The 14,787-nt window shown below is 54.6% G+C and overlaps 1 protein-coding gene across 2 annotated transcripts; it reads left to right on the forward strand.

The window, feature by feature from the left end:
* The first annotated feature begins 8,359 nt into the window (after positions 1–8,359).
* On the forward strand, positions 8,360–14,747 carry MEN1 (menin 1). Of its 2 annotated transcripts, none has more exons than XM_045855432.1 (10): positions 8,360–8,476; positions 8,868–9,328; positions 10,309–10,517; positions 10,720–10,848; positions 11,140–11,180; positions 11,263–11,350; positions 11,980–12,116; positions 12,546–12,681; positions 13,146–13,310; positions 13,495–14,747. In XM_045855432.1, coding segments are annotated over exons 1-10 (1,851 nt in total). In that variant the 5' UTR covers positions 8,360–8,474; the 3' UTR covers positions 13,978–14,747. The 2 variants fall into 2 exon arrangements, with proteins under 2 accessions (XP_045711388.1, XP_045711389.1); XM_045855433.1 differs by having other exon boundaries at positions 8,363–8,488.
* Positions 14,748–14,787: the final 40 nt, after the last annotated feature.

Below are 14,787 nucleotides of genomic sequence, written 5' to 3' on the forward strand. Positions count from 1 at the left end.
CTAACAAACCATCTTCCTCTTTCTTTCCCAGCCAGATCTTTTATAAGGGGGATGGGGGAGGGCAAACAAGGTGTCAGCGAAAGCCTTTGAAACTCAACAGTTGCCTCCAAGGGGGAAGGGTAGTGGCTTGCTTCTTACTGGTACAGGTGTCTCCAGACAAGGTAATCTCCAGCCAGTGCCCCAGGAGGTCAACTGCTTATTCTCAGGCACCAGGATGGGCCTTATCTGTAGTTACTGAAACAAAAACTTAACATACACGTTACTTGCTAGATTTATGACTATTTACCTTAAGCTAAATTTTCCCAAGTCTTAAGCCCCTATCACTACCATTTGAAAGTAAGTTGTAGACATCTTGAACTTCACCACAGTCATCTCTTAAGAATAAGGAGCCACCAGGAGCCATTGTTATTGTCGGGGGATTTAACATCGATACAACAATATTGTCTAATGAAGCATCTGTTATGGGTGGGATTGTGACCACCCTCCCCATTCCCATCTGGAGATCCTAACCTCAGGGATCTCAGCGTGTGACCTGATTTGGAAATAGAGTCACCGCAGATGGGATTCGTTAAGATCAGGTCTCTGGGGTGGGCGCTGGTCCAATACGACTGGGTGCCTTAAGAAGGGAAAAGTTCAGATGCAGGTCACCCAGGGAGGCGGCCGAGTGAAGAGGAAGGCAGAGATCGGGGTGATCCGATCTCCCCGCCAGCCAGAAGCCCAGGAACACCACGGACGGCGACGGCCAGCAAATCGCTGGAAGCTCGGGGAGAGGCCTGGGACGGATGCTTTCCTGCAGCCTCAGGCGGAGTCAACCCAGCCAGTCCCTTGCTCTCAGGCGGGGGTGCCCAACCCTCTGGCGTCTCTGGGCCACACTGGAAGAAGAAGAGTTGTCTTGGGCGACACATTAAATACATTGCGACACGCAACCACAAAACAATCTCATCATGTTTTAAGTAAAATGAGGGCCTTGTGCTGGGCCGCGCTCAGCGGTCCCGGGGCCGCAGGTCCGACACCTCTGCTCCCAGAGGTCTGGCGTCTGACCCTGTGAGATGCCGCATGTTTGTCTGCGTGGTGCAGTCCGTGGTGCCGCTGTGTCCGACACGTCCTGTGCAGTGTTCTAAAAAACCCGCTTGCGTGTTGCGTTTGGTGTGGTGTCTTGCCTCTTCAGTCTTTTCAGTCCACAACAATCCTCCCCCCACCCCTGTGCCCCCACCGCTTTCATGCTGTTTTCCAGGCTGTGAACATTTTGGAAGGGTTCAGCCAGTTCTTGGGTAGAATGACCTGCAATGTGCATTTATGTGATTGTTTCTTCTTTAAATTCAGGGGCTTTTTAAATGACATAGCTGATAATATTTTCAATTAATCATAATAATACATGATATATATATATATATATATATTTGCAAACAACTAGAGGCCGAATTTCCCTTCGATGCCCTATGCTGGCCCGCACTGTCGATTCAGGCCGATGGGCTCCGCATGTGCCTGTACACACAGGTGTTTATTGCTGAACAGCCCTCCTTGTCTCCATCCTCAGGACTCAAGTCCGAGTCTCGGGACCCTCCATCCCCTTGGCAGGAACCCCTGCCCTCCGTGCCCCCATCCTCACAGCCGGCTCCCCCGTGCCTGGAGACCGTCAGAACTGGTCCTGCCGTTCGTCCCTGTTGATGCGTTCCACCACAAGGGACTCAGGCCTCCTAGGCTCCTCCTAGAGCTCTGGCCATCTTTGCCTTCCCATCTGGCCCCCTCGGCTCCTGACAGGTGTGCACTGTGCCTGCCGGAGTTGATGGTCCATCTTTAGCAAAATCCCCTGCATCCTCATGCCGCTCTGCTGAAGGTCCTTAACCCTCCCGCTGTAGCAGAAACCTCGTCCTGCCTGAGGTCACTGCTGCTCCTGCCTCATGCCCCCAAATTGTCCCCACCCCTCCTGCCACCCCTAGCCCAAGACACCTGGAGGTGGGGCAGGTGTCCCCCTTAATCCTCGTCACCACGTTTAGGCGCCCTCCTCCTTCCTCCTTTCAAACACTCAGATTTGAACTTGCGCTTTCAGCTCATGCCACCCCCTTTGTTTCTGACGCGTCCCGGGTCTCACAAGCCTCTATTGTTTTAACTCCCGGCCAGCTGTCTGTCCGTCTGCCCTACCCCTGCTTTCGTTCTTAGAGACTTCAGTACGCCCGCCCGTGGAGGATGCAACCGCCAGGCCCTTGCAGGTCCTTTAACTCTTCTCCTGAGATCCGGTCCTCACCCCCGATCCCCAGCCGCGCACTCCCACGGCACTGTCCTGTCGGGAGCTGCGAGTTGCATGTGGCTACTGAGCACTCGAAATATGACGGGTCTGAACGAGCACGTGCTGTGAGTATAAAATACACTCCGGATTCCAAAGACTTAGGAGGAAAAAATATATACATTGTCATCACTAATTTTATGTTGATTACAAGTGGAAACAACATTTTGGGTATATATTACTAAAATTAATCTCACTTATGACTTTTTCTTTTTTAAAATGTGGCTACTGCAAACTTTAAAATTGCACATGTGTCCCGGCTGGTGTGACTCAGGGGCCTGAGTGCCCGCGTACAGAGAGAGATCGCCAGTTCGATTCCCGGTCAAGGCACATGCCGGGTCCCAGTAGGGGACGTGGGAGAGGCAACCGATCGTTGTTTCTCTTGCACAATGATGTTTCTCTCTCCCTCTCTTTCTTGCTCCTTTCCCCACTCCCCCCAAAATAATAAAAATTAAAAAAAATTAAGTTTGAAATCGCTCATGCACCTCACGTTTCCACCGGAAGCACTGCTCTAGGTCTTTTCATCGCGGAAAGCAACGTCGTCATGACAGCAAGCGCCCCACTCTCTTAGCACCCCCACCTCTCCAACCGGCCGCCTCTAGTAAGTTCCCGACGCCCCCTGGAACCTGCAGACCGTGGGCTTCGCCACGCTTTTACTCTCCCTCGAGTGTCTCGTGTTCTCACGTCCCTCCTCACACAGCCTCAGTTCCAGGTCTGTCATGAATTACAGGCACTTTTTTCATGAATGTATTCATGTATGCAGCAAATATTGTTGAACACTAATTATGCGTTAGACACTCCTTGTCCCTCCCTGTGGGGCTTGCATGTTGGCGGTAGGACGCACATGATAAACAAATCAGTAAATCACATTATATGCTGGAATAGTGGTTCTCCACAGAGGCACTTTGCCCGCCCCCAGCCCCCCCCACAGGGGACATTGGCGACATCTGGAGTCATCTCTACTTGCCACAACAGGGGGACAAGTGCCACTGGCTCTAGTGGTAGAAGCCAGGATGCTGCTGGATATCCCGCCCTGCGCGGGCAGCCCCCAAGTACCCGCCACACGTGCCTTCATACTCCTGTCTCTGTTTGGTTACTGGGGAGGAACCACTCACGCTCCTAGCAAAGGCCACAGCCCTCACTCAGGATCTCCCGTTCCCTCCATCGGGTCAAGGCTGGCAGTCCTCCGACCCTCTCCTACTAAACAAGAGCAACGAGGGAGCATGAGCGATCTTGCGCCCCGGCATAGCTCATTAATTTGGCTCAAATAAACTCTTTTGTACATATAACTAATTGATGAAAATTATGAATGAAGCTACAAACTTTATTTGAATTTCACAAGTAGGGCTCCTTGGTGTCCAAGACTTGATTGGTTTGGTTTTAAAACGGAAAGTTCCATTCCCCTGAGGTCCCCTCAGTCTTGGACAACCTGGGACCATCAGCCATCCTATTTACCAGCTTTTCCATTACTGGGCTTTTTCTGTTCCAGGGTTCAGTCCACCACATTGTATTTAGTTGTCCTGCCTCCTTAGTTTCTTATCATCTGCAACAGTTCTCCGTCTTTCCTTTTCTTTTTTTTAGTATATTTTATTGATTATGCTACTACATTTGTTCCATTTTTTTCCCCTTTCTCCCCCTTCACCCTGCATCCACCCTCCCACCAGCATGCCCCCCACCTTACTTCATGTCCATGGGTCATATATATAAGTTCTTTGGCTTCTCCATTTCCTCTACTATTCTTAACTTCCCTCTATTTTGTACCTACCAGTTATGCTTCTTATTCCCTGTACCTTTTCCCCATTCTCCCTCTCCCCCTCCCCAATGATAACCCTCCATGTTATCTCCATTTCTGTGATTCTGTTCCTGTTGTAGTTATTTGCTTAGTTGGTTTTTGTTGTTGTTTTTTAGGTTCAGTTGATAGTTGTGAGTTTGTTGTCATTTTACTGTTCATAGTTTTGATCTTCTTGTTTTTCTTAAATAAGTCCCTTTAACATTTCATATAATAAGGTTTTGGTGATAATGAACTTCTTTAACTTGACCTTACCTAGGAAGCACTTTATCTGCCCTTCCATTCTAAATCATAGCTTTGCTTGACAGATTAATCCTTGCCTTTCATGACTTGGAATACTCCTTTCCAGCCCCTTCTTGCTTGTAAGGTTTCTTTTGAGAAATCAGCTGATAGTCTTATGAGCCCTCCTTTGTAGGTAACTGTCTCCTTTTCTCTCGCTGCTTTTAAGATTCTCTCCTTACCTTTAAGGTTGGCTAAGGTAATTATGATATGCTTTTGTGTGTGCTTCCATAAGTCCAACTTCTTTGGGACTCTCTGAGCTTCCTGGACTTTCTGGAAGTCTATTTTCTTCGCCAGATTGGGGAAGTTCTCTTTCATTACATTTTCAAATAAGTTTTCAATTTCTTGCTCTTCTTCTTCTCCTTCTGGCACCCCTATGATTCAGATGTTGGAATGTTTAAAGTTGTCCGGGAGGTTCCTAAGCCTCTCTTCATTTTTTTTTGAATTCTTGTTTCTTCATTCTGTTCCAGTTAAATGTTTCTTTCTTCCTTTTGTGCTAAATCATTGATTTGAGAACTGGCTTCCTTCCCATCAGTGTTGGTTGGTTCCTTGTACATTTTCCTTTATTTCACTTTGTATAGCCTTCACTTCTTCTTCTATTTTGTGACCGTACTCAGTCATTTCTGTGAGCATCCTGATTACCAGTGTTTTGAACTCTGCATCTGATAGGTTGGCTATCTCCTGGTTGCTTAGTTCTTTTTATGGAGGTTTAAAAAAATATTTTTTTTTTTAGAGAGAGGGGAAGGGAGAGAGATAGAGAGGGAGAGAAACATTCATGTGTGGTTGCTCCTCATGTGCTTCCTACTGGGGACCTGGCCTGCAACCCAGGCATGTGCCCTGACTGGGAATCAAACCTGCGATGCTTTGGTTTGTGGGCTGGTGCTCAATCCACTGAGCCACACCAGCCAGGGCTGGAGGGTTTTTTTGTTTGTTTGTTTGTTTGTTTTTAATTTACAAACAAATGAATTTCCATGGCATGGTGTTTGTGGACATAGCTTTGAGTATTGTTTTATAGACACACATATATGTATATAATACAGATACTTCATTTGCTTTCATTCACACACACAGGACATTAGTGGTCATTTATTCCATCCTTATATTCCATTCCATTAATTCTTTTAAAAAAGATTTTATTTATTTGTTTTTAGACAGAGGGGAAGGGAGAGAAACACCAATGTGTGGGTGTCTCTCACATGCCCCCTACTGGGGACCCTGCTTGCAACTCAGGCATGTGCCCTGACTGGGACTCAAACCAGCAACCTGCTGGTCTGCAGGCCAGCATTCAATCCACTGAGCGACACTACCCAGGACTTGTTTCTGGTATTTTGATCCGTTCTTTCATTTGGGCCATATTCTTTGTCTGGGCGCACCTGTTACATTGTAAGGGGAGGAGCCGAGGGCAGGGCAATCCACGTTGCTGCCTTGTGATGCTGTATGTGTGTGTGTGTGTGGGGGTCAGAGAGGGAACAATCCTGCTTGCTGGGCTCCTGCCCCACTTTCAGTCACTTCCCCCACTACCCACAAGCAAACTGGGCCCTTCTGTTGCTGACGGCCAGGTGAGGGGGCCAGGTGAGTGTACATTCTGGGACCGTGTGGGTCTCTCCAATGAACTCTCCTGTGAGGCTGGGAGTTTTTCCTGCCACCGCAACCTCCACAGGTTTTTACAGCCTAAGGTTTTGAGGGTTTAGTTTCCCATATTGAAACCCTGGTTCCCCAAGTTGTTCCTCCCGGCTTATCTGCACGTGAAATTCAGGACTGCCCACTCTGCCAGCTGCTGCCTTGTTGCAAGTCTTCTGTACCCCAGCTGCCTGTCTCCGCCCCTCCTACCAGGCTGGGTGAATGTTTCTTTAACTCTTTGGTAGCTGGTCTTCCAAACAGTTCGATTTCCTGGCACTTCTGGTTAGTTTTTGTTTTTAATTTGTAGTCCTTCCTTTGGCTGTGTGAGGAAGCAAAGTATATCTACCTATGCCTCCATCTTGGCCAGAAGTCAGCCTTTCCTTTTCTTTCATGACCTTGACACTTTTGAGGAGTACTGGTCAGGTATTTTACAGAATGTCCCTCACTTTGGGTTTGCTGGATGTCTTCTCATGATTTTGAGGAAGAAAACCCACAGAGGTGAAGTAGGGCAGAAATTGGACGTTTAATTTTTTTAAAGAGCTTATTTATTTATTTTTAGAGGAAGGGGAAAGGCGGGAGAAAGTGATGCCACAGATGGGCACAGGTAACCAGGTTCTTGGTGGTTGCGGACAAAGATTTGAATCAAGCATGCGGAATTTGTAGCAGAAAGACAGAAAGCAAGTTTATTAAGCGATAGTACACTCCACAGAACATGGGTGTGGGCTGACTCCAAGCAGAGATTGACCTCAGGGGCTGGAGGGATTCTATTCTTATAGGGCAGATATTCCTGGCTGGTTTTGATGGGCTTTTATTGCGCATGTACAAGTAGCTGTATTACTTTAAAGCTACTGCACACGTGGTCTCCCATGATTTTCCTTGATTGGCCACTGGGGAAGGGGGTCCCACGGTGTTAATTTATTATAATGCTATTATAATGGAGCAGGGGTCACGTAGCATCTTCTGCGCAGGCCCATTCATATGACGCCATGCATGATTGAGAGCTTTTGCAGAAAGCCGGAACAACGGGTCTTGGAACAGAGTCTCTGTCCTGTATCGACATCCTTTATCGTAGCCCTGGGGCACCTCCGGAGGTTCCTGCCTCCTGACCATCTCCTGCCTCACTTTGACGTCAAGAAAATGGAGGGTCACTACGTTCACACCAGCAACGTCCTTGGGACCCATGTTTGCTGGCACCCAGCTGCCCATGTGGGGCTGGGGCAGAAGTATCTGTATGCCCAGGAGGCAGGGGTCATTGGCTACACTAAGGAGGTCTGCATGCCCCACCCCAACAACTTGGAGGCTGTGGATCCGTCACCCGGGCTGCCCGAGGGCGTAGTGGTTCCTGCCAAGCCTGTGGGTATCTTCAAACGAGTAGCTATGCTTTGAGCTCCTGGTCGAGGCTGTGGGACAGAGACTGGCGCCAAAGTGGCAGCAGCGGGTGGTACCAGAAGTCAAGGGTTGGGGTGATGGCAGGTCCCCCGGAGGAAGAAGGCTGTGAAGGGACTGGCTGGGAAACCCTTTGGAGAGCTGACCTGGGGCCAAAAGTGAACTTAGCTGGAGTCACAAAAAAATACAATAAAATAAAGTGTTAATTACACACACTATCCTATCAAACATGTTGTTCTGCAGCTTTTTTTTCCTTCAACAGGGTGTCCTGAAGAGCGATTTTAGCACATAGAGCTATGGCGTTCTTCTAACTTTTACCCTATTACAAATAACTGCAATGGTTCTCAATTTTTTTCAAATGTAACTTTATTTTTATTTTTGTATGCTTTTATTTTTTATTGTAATTTTTTGTTAATATATATTTTAAATATTTTATTTATTTTTAAAGAGGTGGGGAGGGAGAAGTCCCCCCTCCCACGCCCCTACCCGGGGGCAACCCAGGCAAGTGCCCTGACCAGTACCTGAACCCATGACCTGGTTTGCGGGACTCCGCCCAACCCACTGAGCCACACCAGCCAGGGCTGCGGTGGTTCTTCCCACGCTCCTCTGTGCATCTCACGGGAAGACCTGCTAGACATAGATTAGGCACATTTACCTGTTAATAGATTCTGAAAAATGTCCAACTCAGGTGACTGAACACGTATTTATACGGCAGCAGCATTTGAAAGAACCCATTTTCTTCACATCTTACGGACACATGATAACCTACAGAAGCCCACTGACCTTCTGAAGGTGCCGGGTCACTTTCCGGACCACACCTTCCAGAATGCACTGCGGCTCATCGGCCACCTGGTTGTGTGAAAGGGAATGACCAATCCCTGAGGACCTCAGAAAGGGGGCGCTGCCTCCCCTCCTCACCTACCTCTGCGGCGCCCAGAGCAGCGACTACCACTCCCATAAGCCTCAGTGGACTGGCGCCGCGCGCCACCATTTCAAGGTTCTGCAGGGGCTGGGGAGGGCCGGGATTCCACTTCCCGGCAGGCAGTGCGGCCCGAGGGGCGGAACTCCATTTCCCAGCAGGCTCCGGGCGGCGGGCGCCGCCGTGCCTGGTGTGGGATGTAAGCGTGGAGGTGGGCGCGGGGGATTGAGACCAGGACTCTCCTTGGGATTTGGGGGGCTTGGCCAGAGGGTACCTCTCGGACGGACTCTAGGGCCTGGGGGAACAGTCGTAGAGAGGGAGCGGGACGGCCACTGGCGGTCCTCAGCGCGGATCTAGGGGCGCAACCCCACAGGGGCCGGGGCTCCTGGGGTCTTAGGGGACGAGGAGGCCCTACAGCCTCGGCTGAGGGGGTCTCATCGGCACAGGAACAGATGTGCGGAGGGTGAAGGAGATAGGAAGCAAGGGATTGTGTGTGTGTGTGGCGGGGGGAGGAGTGGAACCTTAGCAGAGCCTGGGAGGGGTCTCCCCTGCCGTGCCCGCCCAACTCTCCCTCCCTGGCTCGCCCACAGGCCGAGGACCGCCGCCATGGGGCTGAAGGCCGCCCAGAAGACCCTGTTCCCGCTACGCTCCATCGACGATGTGGTGCGCCTGTTCGCAGCCGAGCTAGGCCGAGAGGAGCCCGACCTGGTGCTCCTGTCCTTAGTACTGGGCTTCGTGGAGCATTTCCTAGCCGTCAACCGCGTCATCCCCACCAATGTGCCCGAGCTCACCTTCCAGCCCAGCCCTGCGCCCGACCCTCCTGGCGGCCTCACCTACTTCCCAGTGGCTGACTTATCCATCATCGCTGCGCTCTATGCCCGCTTCACCGCTCAGATCCGAGGTGCCGTGGACCTGTCTCTATACCCTCGAGAGGGGGGTGTCTCCAGCCGCGAGCTGGTGAAGAAGGTCTCGGACGTCATCTGGAACAGCCTCAGCCGCTCCTACTTCAAGGACCGGGCCCACATCCAGTCCCTCTTCAGCTTCATCACAGGTTGGAGCCTCACAGGTGGCGAGGAGGGATAATCCTGTCCCAGCTGACGACCTTGGCCCACCTCTTCACAGCACTCGGTTTGCAGAGCCCTTTTGAGACCTGCAGGCTTTGTGAGGTGGGGCAGGTGTTAACTAACCTATGCGGTTAGGGAGACTGAGGCCCAGAGAGGGACAGTGATGCGCCAGAGTCACACGGAACGGCAAGGCTGGGACTAGATCCCAATCACTTGGCTCCAAACCCATTAACCATCCTCTGTCCCCTTAGCGCCCCGCCCCCAGCCCCCAGCCCTGCCATTGAGCGGCTTATAGGAGTCCTGCAGCCCAGCGTGGGGCACAGAGGACTGCCGCAGATTTGGGGGGTGAGGAGCCAAATCTAGCTACATTTGAGACAATAAAATGAAATATCTGTGAAAACGCTTTGAAAGGGAACAGACTAAGGGCTTCACCTCAAGTGATGGCTTTCGTCTCAGGGCTGGCGAGGATCCGTCTTTGCCCCACGCCCAGTTGCCTAGCAGGCATGTCCGGAGCACCATATTGAGAAGGAACCTGAGGCTGCTTCTGAGCTTAGCGGGAAAAGAGTGCAGAGGCGAATTAGGAGTGTTAGCCAGTGGGCGCATGGAAAAGAGTGTTGGCCAGAGGCCCTGTTTCTGCCCACTCTGTTATAACCTGATGGGCGTAATAAAGTGAGGGCATTCTTAAGATAAATATATAAGATGATTGCAGACAAAGAGACAGGACAGAGTGAAAGGCCGGGTGGACCTAGGAAGGTCTGGGAAGGTGCGCTGATGGGGGTGTAAACGGGGAGGGCGGGGCTCTGAACACACAGGAGGGAGGGGTCGCAGAGGTGGTGGGGGAGCTACTGAGATCTGGGCTCGGGCTAGGAGGTGAGGGTGGGAGGGAACACTGCCTGTCACTGCCGAGACCCCTCCCCCAGGCCCCCCAGCTCAGAGGGCCCTCTTTCATTAGCTCCCCCTTCCACAGGCACCAAACTGGACAGCTCTGGTGTGGCCTTTGCCGTGGTGGGGGCCTGCCAGGCTCTGGGTCTCCGGGATGTCCACCTCGCCCTGTCTGAGGACCACGCCTGGGTTGTGTTTGGGCCCAATGGAGAGCAGACAGCTGAGGTCACCTGGCATGGCAAGGGCAATGAGGACCGGAGGGGCCAGACCGTCAATGCGGGCGTGGCTGAGCGGGTACTGCCCCTTCCCCCGCTCCCTTCACACTCCAGCCGAAACCACCCCAGGGGCCGCGCTTGCCTGGGCCACACTCCCCTCTCCCCATCACCACTTACATATGTCAGGAGGGGACGCAGAAGGGCCTTTTTCCCTGGCTGTCACTCCCTGGAGTGGGCACAGGTAGCTCACCATGAGACATCTGGTCTTGTCCTCTCCTAAGAGCTGGCTGTACCTGAAGGGATCCTACATGCGCTGCGACCGCAAGATGGAGGTGGCGTTCATGGTGTGCGCCATCAACCCTTCCATCGACCTGCACACCGACTCCCTGGAGCTGCTGCAGCTGCAGCAGGTGAGGTGTGCCCGCGGGACCTCGCGCGGGGGTGCTGTCCCTCCCTGGGCTTCAGCTTCCCCTTTTGCAACATGGTTAACACACGACTCCTGGCTGGTCCTGGCCCGGGGCTCTGGGGGGAGGGGTATTGAGATGCGACAGGGCTTTGACCCCAACAAGAGGCTAGGTCCTAAGATCTGGCCTTTCCCACCTGGTGGGAGGCCCCTGCTGTTGCACCCACCTCTGGCTGGCAGACTGAGGACTTCTCCCCCCTCCCTCCCCTAGTTCATACTTCTCTCTTTTGGCTTCTAGAAGCTGCTCTGGCTGCTCTATGACCTGGGACATCTGGAAAGGTCAGTAGAGGGAAGCGGCCAGGCTGGGCCTTCGGGGGTTGGGAGGCTAGGTGACAGCCCGGACTCTGTGGCCTTTTCCCAGGTACCCCATGGCGCTGGGGAACCTGGCGGATCTGGAAGAGCTGGAGCCCACCCCTGGCCGGCCGGACCCACTCACCCTCTACCACAAGGTGGGGACATCTCAGGAGGGTCCCCAGGGGAGACCCAGCAGTGCCGGGGGTTTACCTGGGAACTGGGAGGGGGCAAGTGAGAGAACCCTGGGTGTATTTGCATTTGCCATGTACACATTCAGCACTGCCTGAGGGGTGTTCTGGGGGTGGTGTGGCCTGGATTTGCCCCTTCAGCCCTGCTTTTTCCGGGGCCTCTCATTGTCCTTCGTGGTGGATGACAGAGGTCGAATGTGGGGGCACTGAGGAAGGGGTGGTAACTTGGTGGGGGTGGGGTTAAAGGGACATCAGGCTGGGTTTGGAAGGCTTCGGGGTGTGTGTGTGTGTGTGTGTGTGTGTAGGAGTGTGTGGGAGAGCCCAGGAAAGGGATGTGCCCGGAGCTTGGAGGAGGGGCCTCTTCCCTTCCCCAGTTCTTGTTCTGGGGGGGTCCCCACCGTCTGCATTCCGGCGCAGGCCTCAGCAAGCAGTCCTGCAGACCCAGGGAGGCGCCCTGCTGGAGGGTACACAAGGGTGTGGAGGTGGGACTCTCAGGGATCTTGCCTGTTTCACCTCGGGTGTGATCTGATGGGACATTCGTGCCAAACGGTGCAGCCGGGGGCTGCCTCCCTGAGGCCCCTTCGCTCTGTTCCCAGGGCATCGCCTCAGCCAAGACTTACTACCGTGACGAGCACATCTACCCCTACATGTACCTGGCCGGCTACCACTGTCGCAACCGCAATGTGCGCGAAGCCCTGCAGGCCTGGGCTGACACGGCCACTGTCATCCAAGAGTGAGGATCCCCCCAGCTAGGGCCTCAGCCCATTCTTTCCTCCCCTTCTGCCCAGTTTCCGGTCACCCTTGTCCAGGAGCGAGGCCTGGGGCTCAAGCCCCATCCCTTCCTCTGACCCCTAGGCAGCCAAGGCTGCCATCACCCAGGAGGTGGGGACCCTGATGAGGGTCTCATGCCTCTCCCTCCCTCCCCTTGCCTCCCAGTGCCAACCACCATCATCTGGCAGTAGAGCCTGCCCCCCCTGCCCCACGCCCCCGTCCTCACTCTTGCTCTGGGCTGACACAGACACCGTCATTTCCGGGTGAGGACCGCAGCCACTCGCCTGGGCCCTAGATGATCCAGGGAAAGAAACCTGGAGCCCACCCCCCACCAGGTCCCTGGGCATGCCCACCACGGCCAGGGCCCCACAGTGCCCTACTGCTCTCACAGCTACAACTACTGCCGGGAAGACGAGGAGATCTACAAGGAGTTCTTTGAAGTGGCCAATGATGTCATCCCCAACCTGCTGAAGGAGGCGGCCAGCCTGCTGGAGGCCGGCGAGGAGCGGCCAGGGGAGCAGACCCAGGTGAAGGCTGGAGCGCCACCTGTGTCCGCCTCCCTTCGATCACGGCTCCCACGCACAGGGCGTGGGGGCTGCTGCCCGGGACTGTGGGCCGCAGAGGAGGGTGGCCCGGCACACACAGCCCTGTTCTGCCCCTCACTAGCCCGGGTCCTGGGTGTGAGGGAACGGGGGGGGTGTTTTAGGGCTTTCTACCCTGTGCCTTCAGGTACGTAGGGGGAAGCCCATCTCTTTCCTGGCCAGGGCTCCTTACTCAGCTGAGGGGGTGGGGTGGAGGTAAGGGACGGTCTCCCATTTTCTCTGAGTCTGGCCGGTTTTAGAAAAGGAAGAGGGTTCTAAGAATTCTCTCCACCTATGGTCACATCTTCAGGAGCCAGGGCTCTTGGACGAGACAAGGGGCCTGGCCGGCCCCCCCAGGAAGGGGTATGCAAGGGGTTCTGACCTGTGCCCTCCCTTCCCCCCCCACCCAGGGCTCCCAGAGCCAGGGGTCTGCCCTCCAGGACCCAGAGTGCTTCGCCCACCTGCTGCGTTTCTACGACGGCATCTGCAAGTGGGAAGAGGGCAGCCCCACGCCGGTGCTGCACGTGGGCTGGGCCACCTTCCTCGTGCAGTCCCTAGGCCGCTTCGAAGGACAGGTGAGGGGCAGCTGCGCAGGGGGACTGGGGAGGGTAGATGGTGGTAGCGACCCTGAAGGGGACTTGCTCATTCCCTGGATGCGGATGAGACCGAGGCCCCAACATGGTGGCTGAGGCTGGGCCCTAGGAATGCAGCCACTGGGCTGCAGCCTTTCCCTCATCCTGCGTTCCCTGTTCGCCCCAGGTGCGGCAGAAGGTGCGAATAGTGAGCCGGGAGTCGGAGGCAGCCGAGGCGGAGGAGCCCTGGGGCGAGGAGGCCCGGGAAGGCCGGCGGCGGGGTCCCCGCCGGGAATCCAAGCCCGAGGAGCCGCCGCCGCCCAAGAAGCCGGCGCTGGACAAAGGCCCCGGTGCCGGGCAGAGCGTGGCGCCAGGGCCGCCCCGGAAGCCCCCAGGGACGGTCCCGAGCACTGCCCGCGGTCCTGAAGGCGGCAGCGCGGCCCCAGCGCCTGCGCCTGCCGCATCGCCCCCACCAGAGGGGCCGGTGCTCACTTTCCAGAGCGAGAAGATGAAGGGCATGAAGGAGCTGCTGGTGGCCACCAAGATCAACTCGAGCGCCATCAAGCTGCAGCTCACTGCGCAGTCGCAAGTGCAGATGAAGAAGCAGAAGGTGTCTACACCCAGCGACTACACTCTCTCCTTCCTTAAGCGGCAGCGTAAGGGCCTGTGAACTACCCTAGCACTCCTCAGTCCAGACCAGGCTCCACCCCAGCACCCCCGCCAGCCCAGGCGACCAATGGGCCTAGGCCCGGCCTCCCGGCCCCACCCCCACCCGGAATCGAGGCTCGGCCCGGGTGTCAGACTCACCCTGGCGGCGCTCGACACTGGAGTATATAGATGCCATTCTCCAGTGTCCCGGTCGGCCAGTTGAAACCTCACCCTGGGCCCCATCACCAGACGTTAAAGGTCCAAGCACGGGAAACTCGGGCCCCACCCGAGAACCCAGGCTCTCTAACCTGACCCGTGTTTTTCTCGGCCCGTGGGGCTCCAGTGTCGCCCTAAACCCTAGATAGACGCGCAGGTCCCGCCTCCCGCCCGGGGACCAAGCGCCCCGCTCGGAGAACATTTACACGCTGGAGAATTCCATCCCTTGGGAATTCAAGCCCCTACCCCAAAGTAGTTACGGGGCGTTTACAGAAGTTGGAACCCTAGCTTCCTCCCCTCGCTATCCCACTAGTCCGGGATACGGGATACGAAACCGCGCCCTCGGCCGGCGTGAGCCCTGAGCTCCGCCCCCTTCCTGACCGACTGGCGCCAGATCAGAGCAGACCTCTCTTCCGACCCTCTGGGAGCCTCCCCTGGTCCGGCCCGTCTCGGGGGACCCTGGAGGAAATCCACAGGGGTTTGCGAGTGGGTGAGGGGAGCCTATCTCTATCTGTTTTGTACATAGATTTATTTTTCAGTTCCAAGGAAGATGAATACATTTTATAAAAAACAAAACAAAACATGTCTGTGTTTCGTCTGGGAATTTGGGCGGGGG

The sequence above is a fragment of the Phyllostomus hastatus genome, unplaced genomic scaffold (genome assembly GCF_019186645.2).
Source record: "Phyllostomus hastatus isolate PE091 unplaced genomic scaffold, TTU_PhHast_1.1 phas_scaffold_11, whole genome shotgun sequence".
Classification (NCBI taxonomy): Eukaryota; Metazoa; Chordata; class Mammalia; order Chiroptera; family Phyllostomidae; genus Phyllostomus; species Phyllostomus hastatus.

What these genes read in the sequence shown, in the direction of transcription:
- MEN1 (XM_045855432.1), top strand. An exon ending in CCTCTTCAGCTTCATCACAG is followed by an intron (nt 9,329 to 10,308) that starts GTTGGAGCCTCA and finishes CCCCTTCCACAG; the next exon opens with GCACCAAACTGGACAGCTCT. An exon ending in CACTCACCCTCTACCACAAG is followed by an intron (nt 11,351 to 11,979) that starts GTGGGGACATCT and finishes CTCTGTTCCCAG; the next exon opens with GGCATCGCCTCAGCCAAGAC.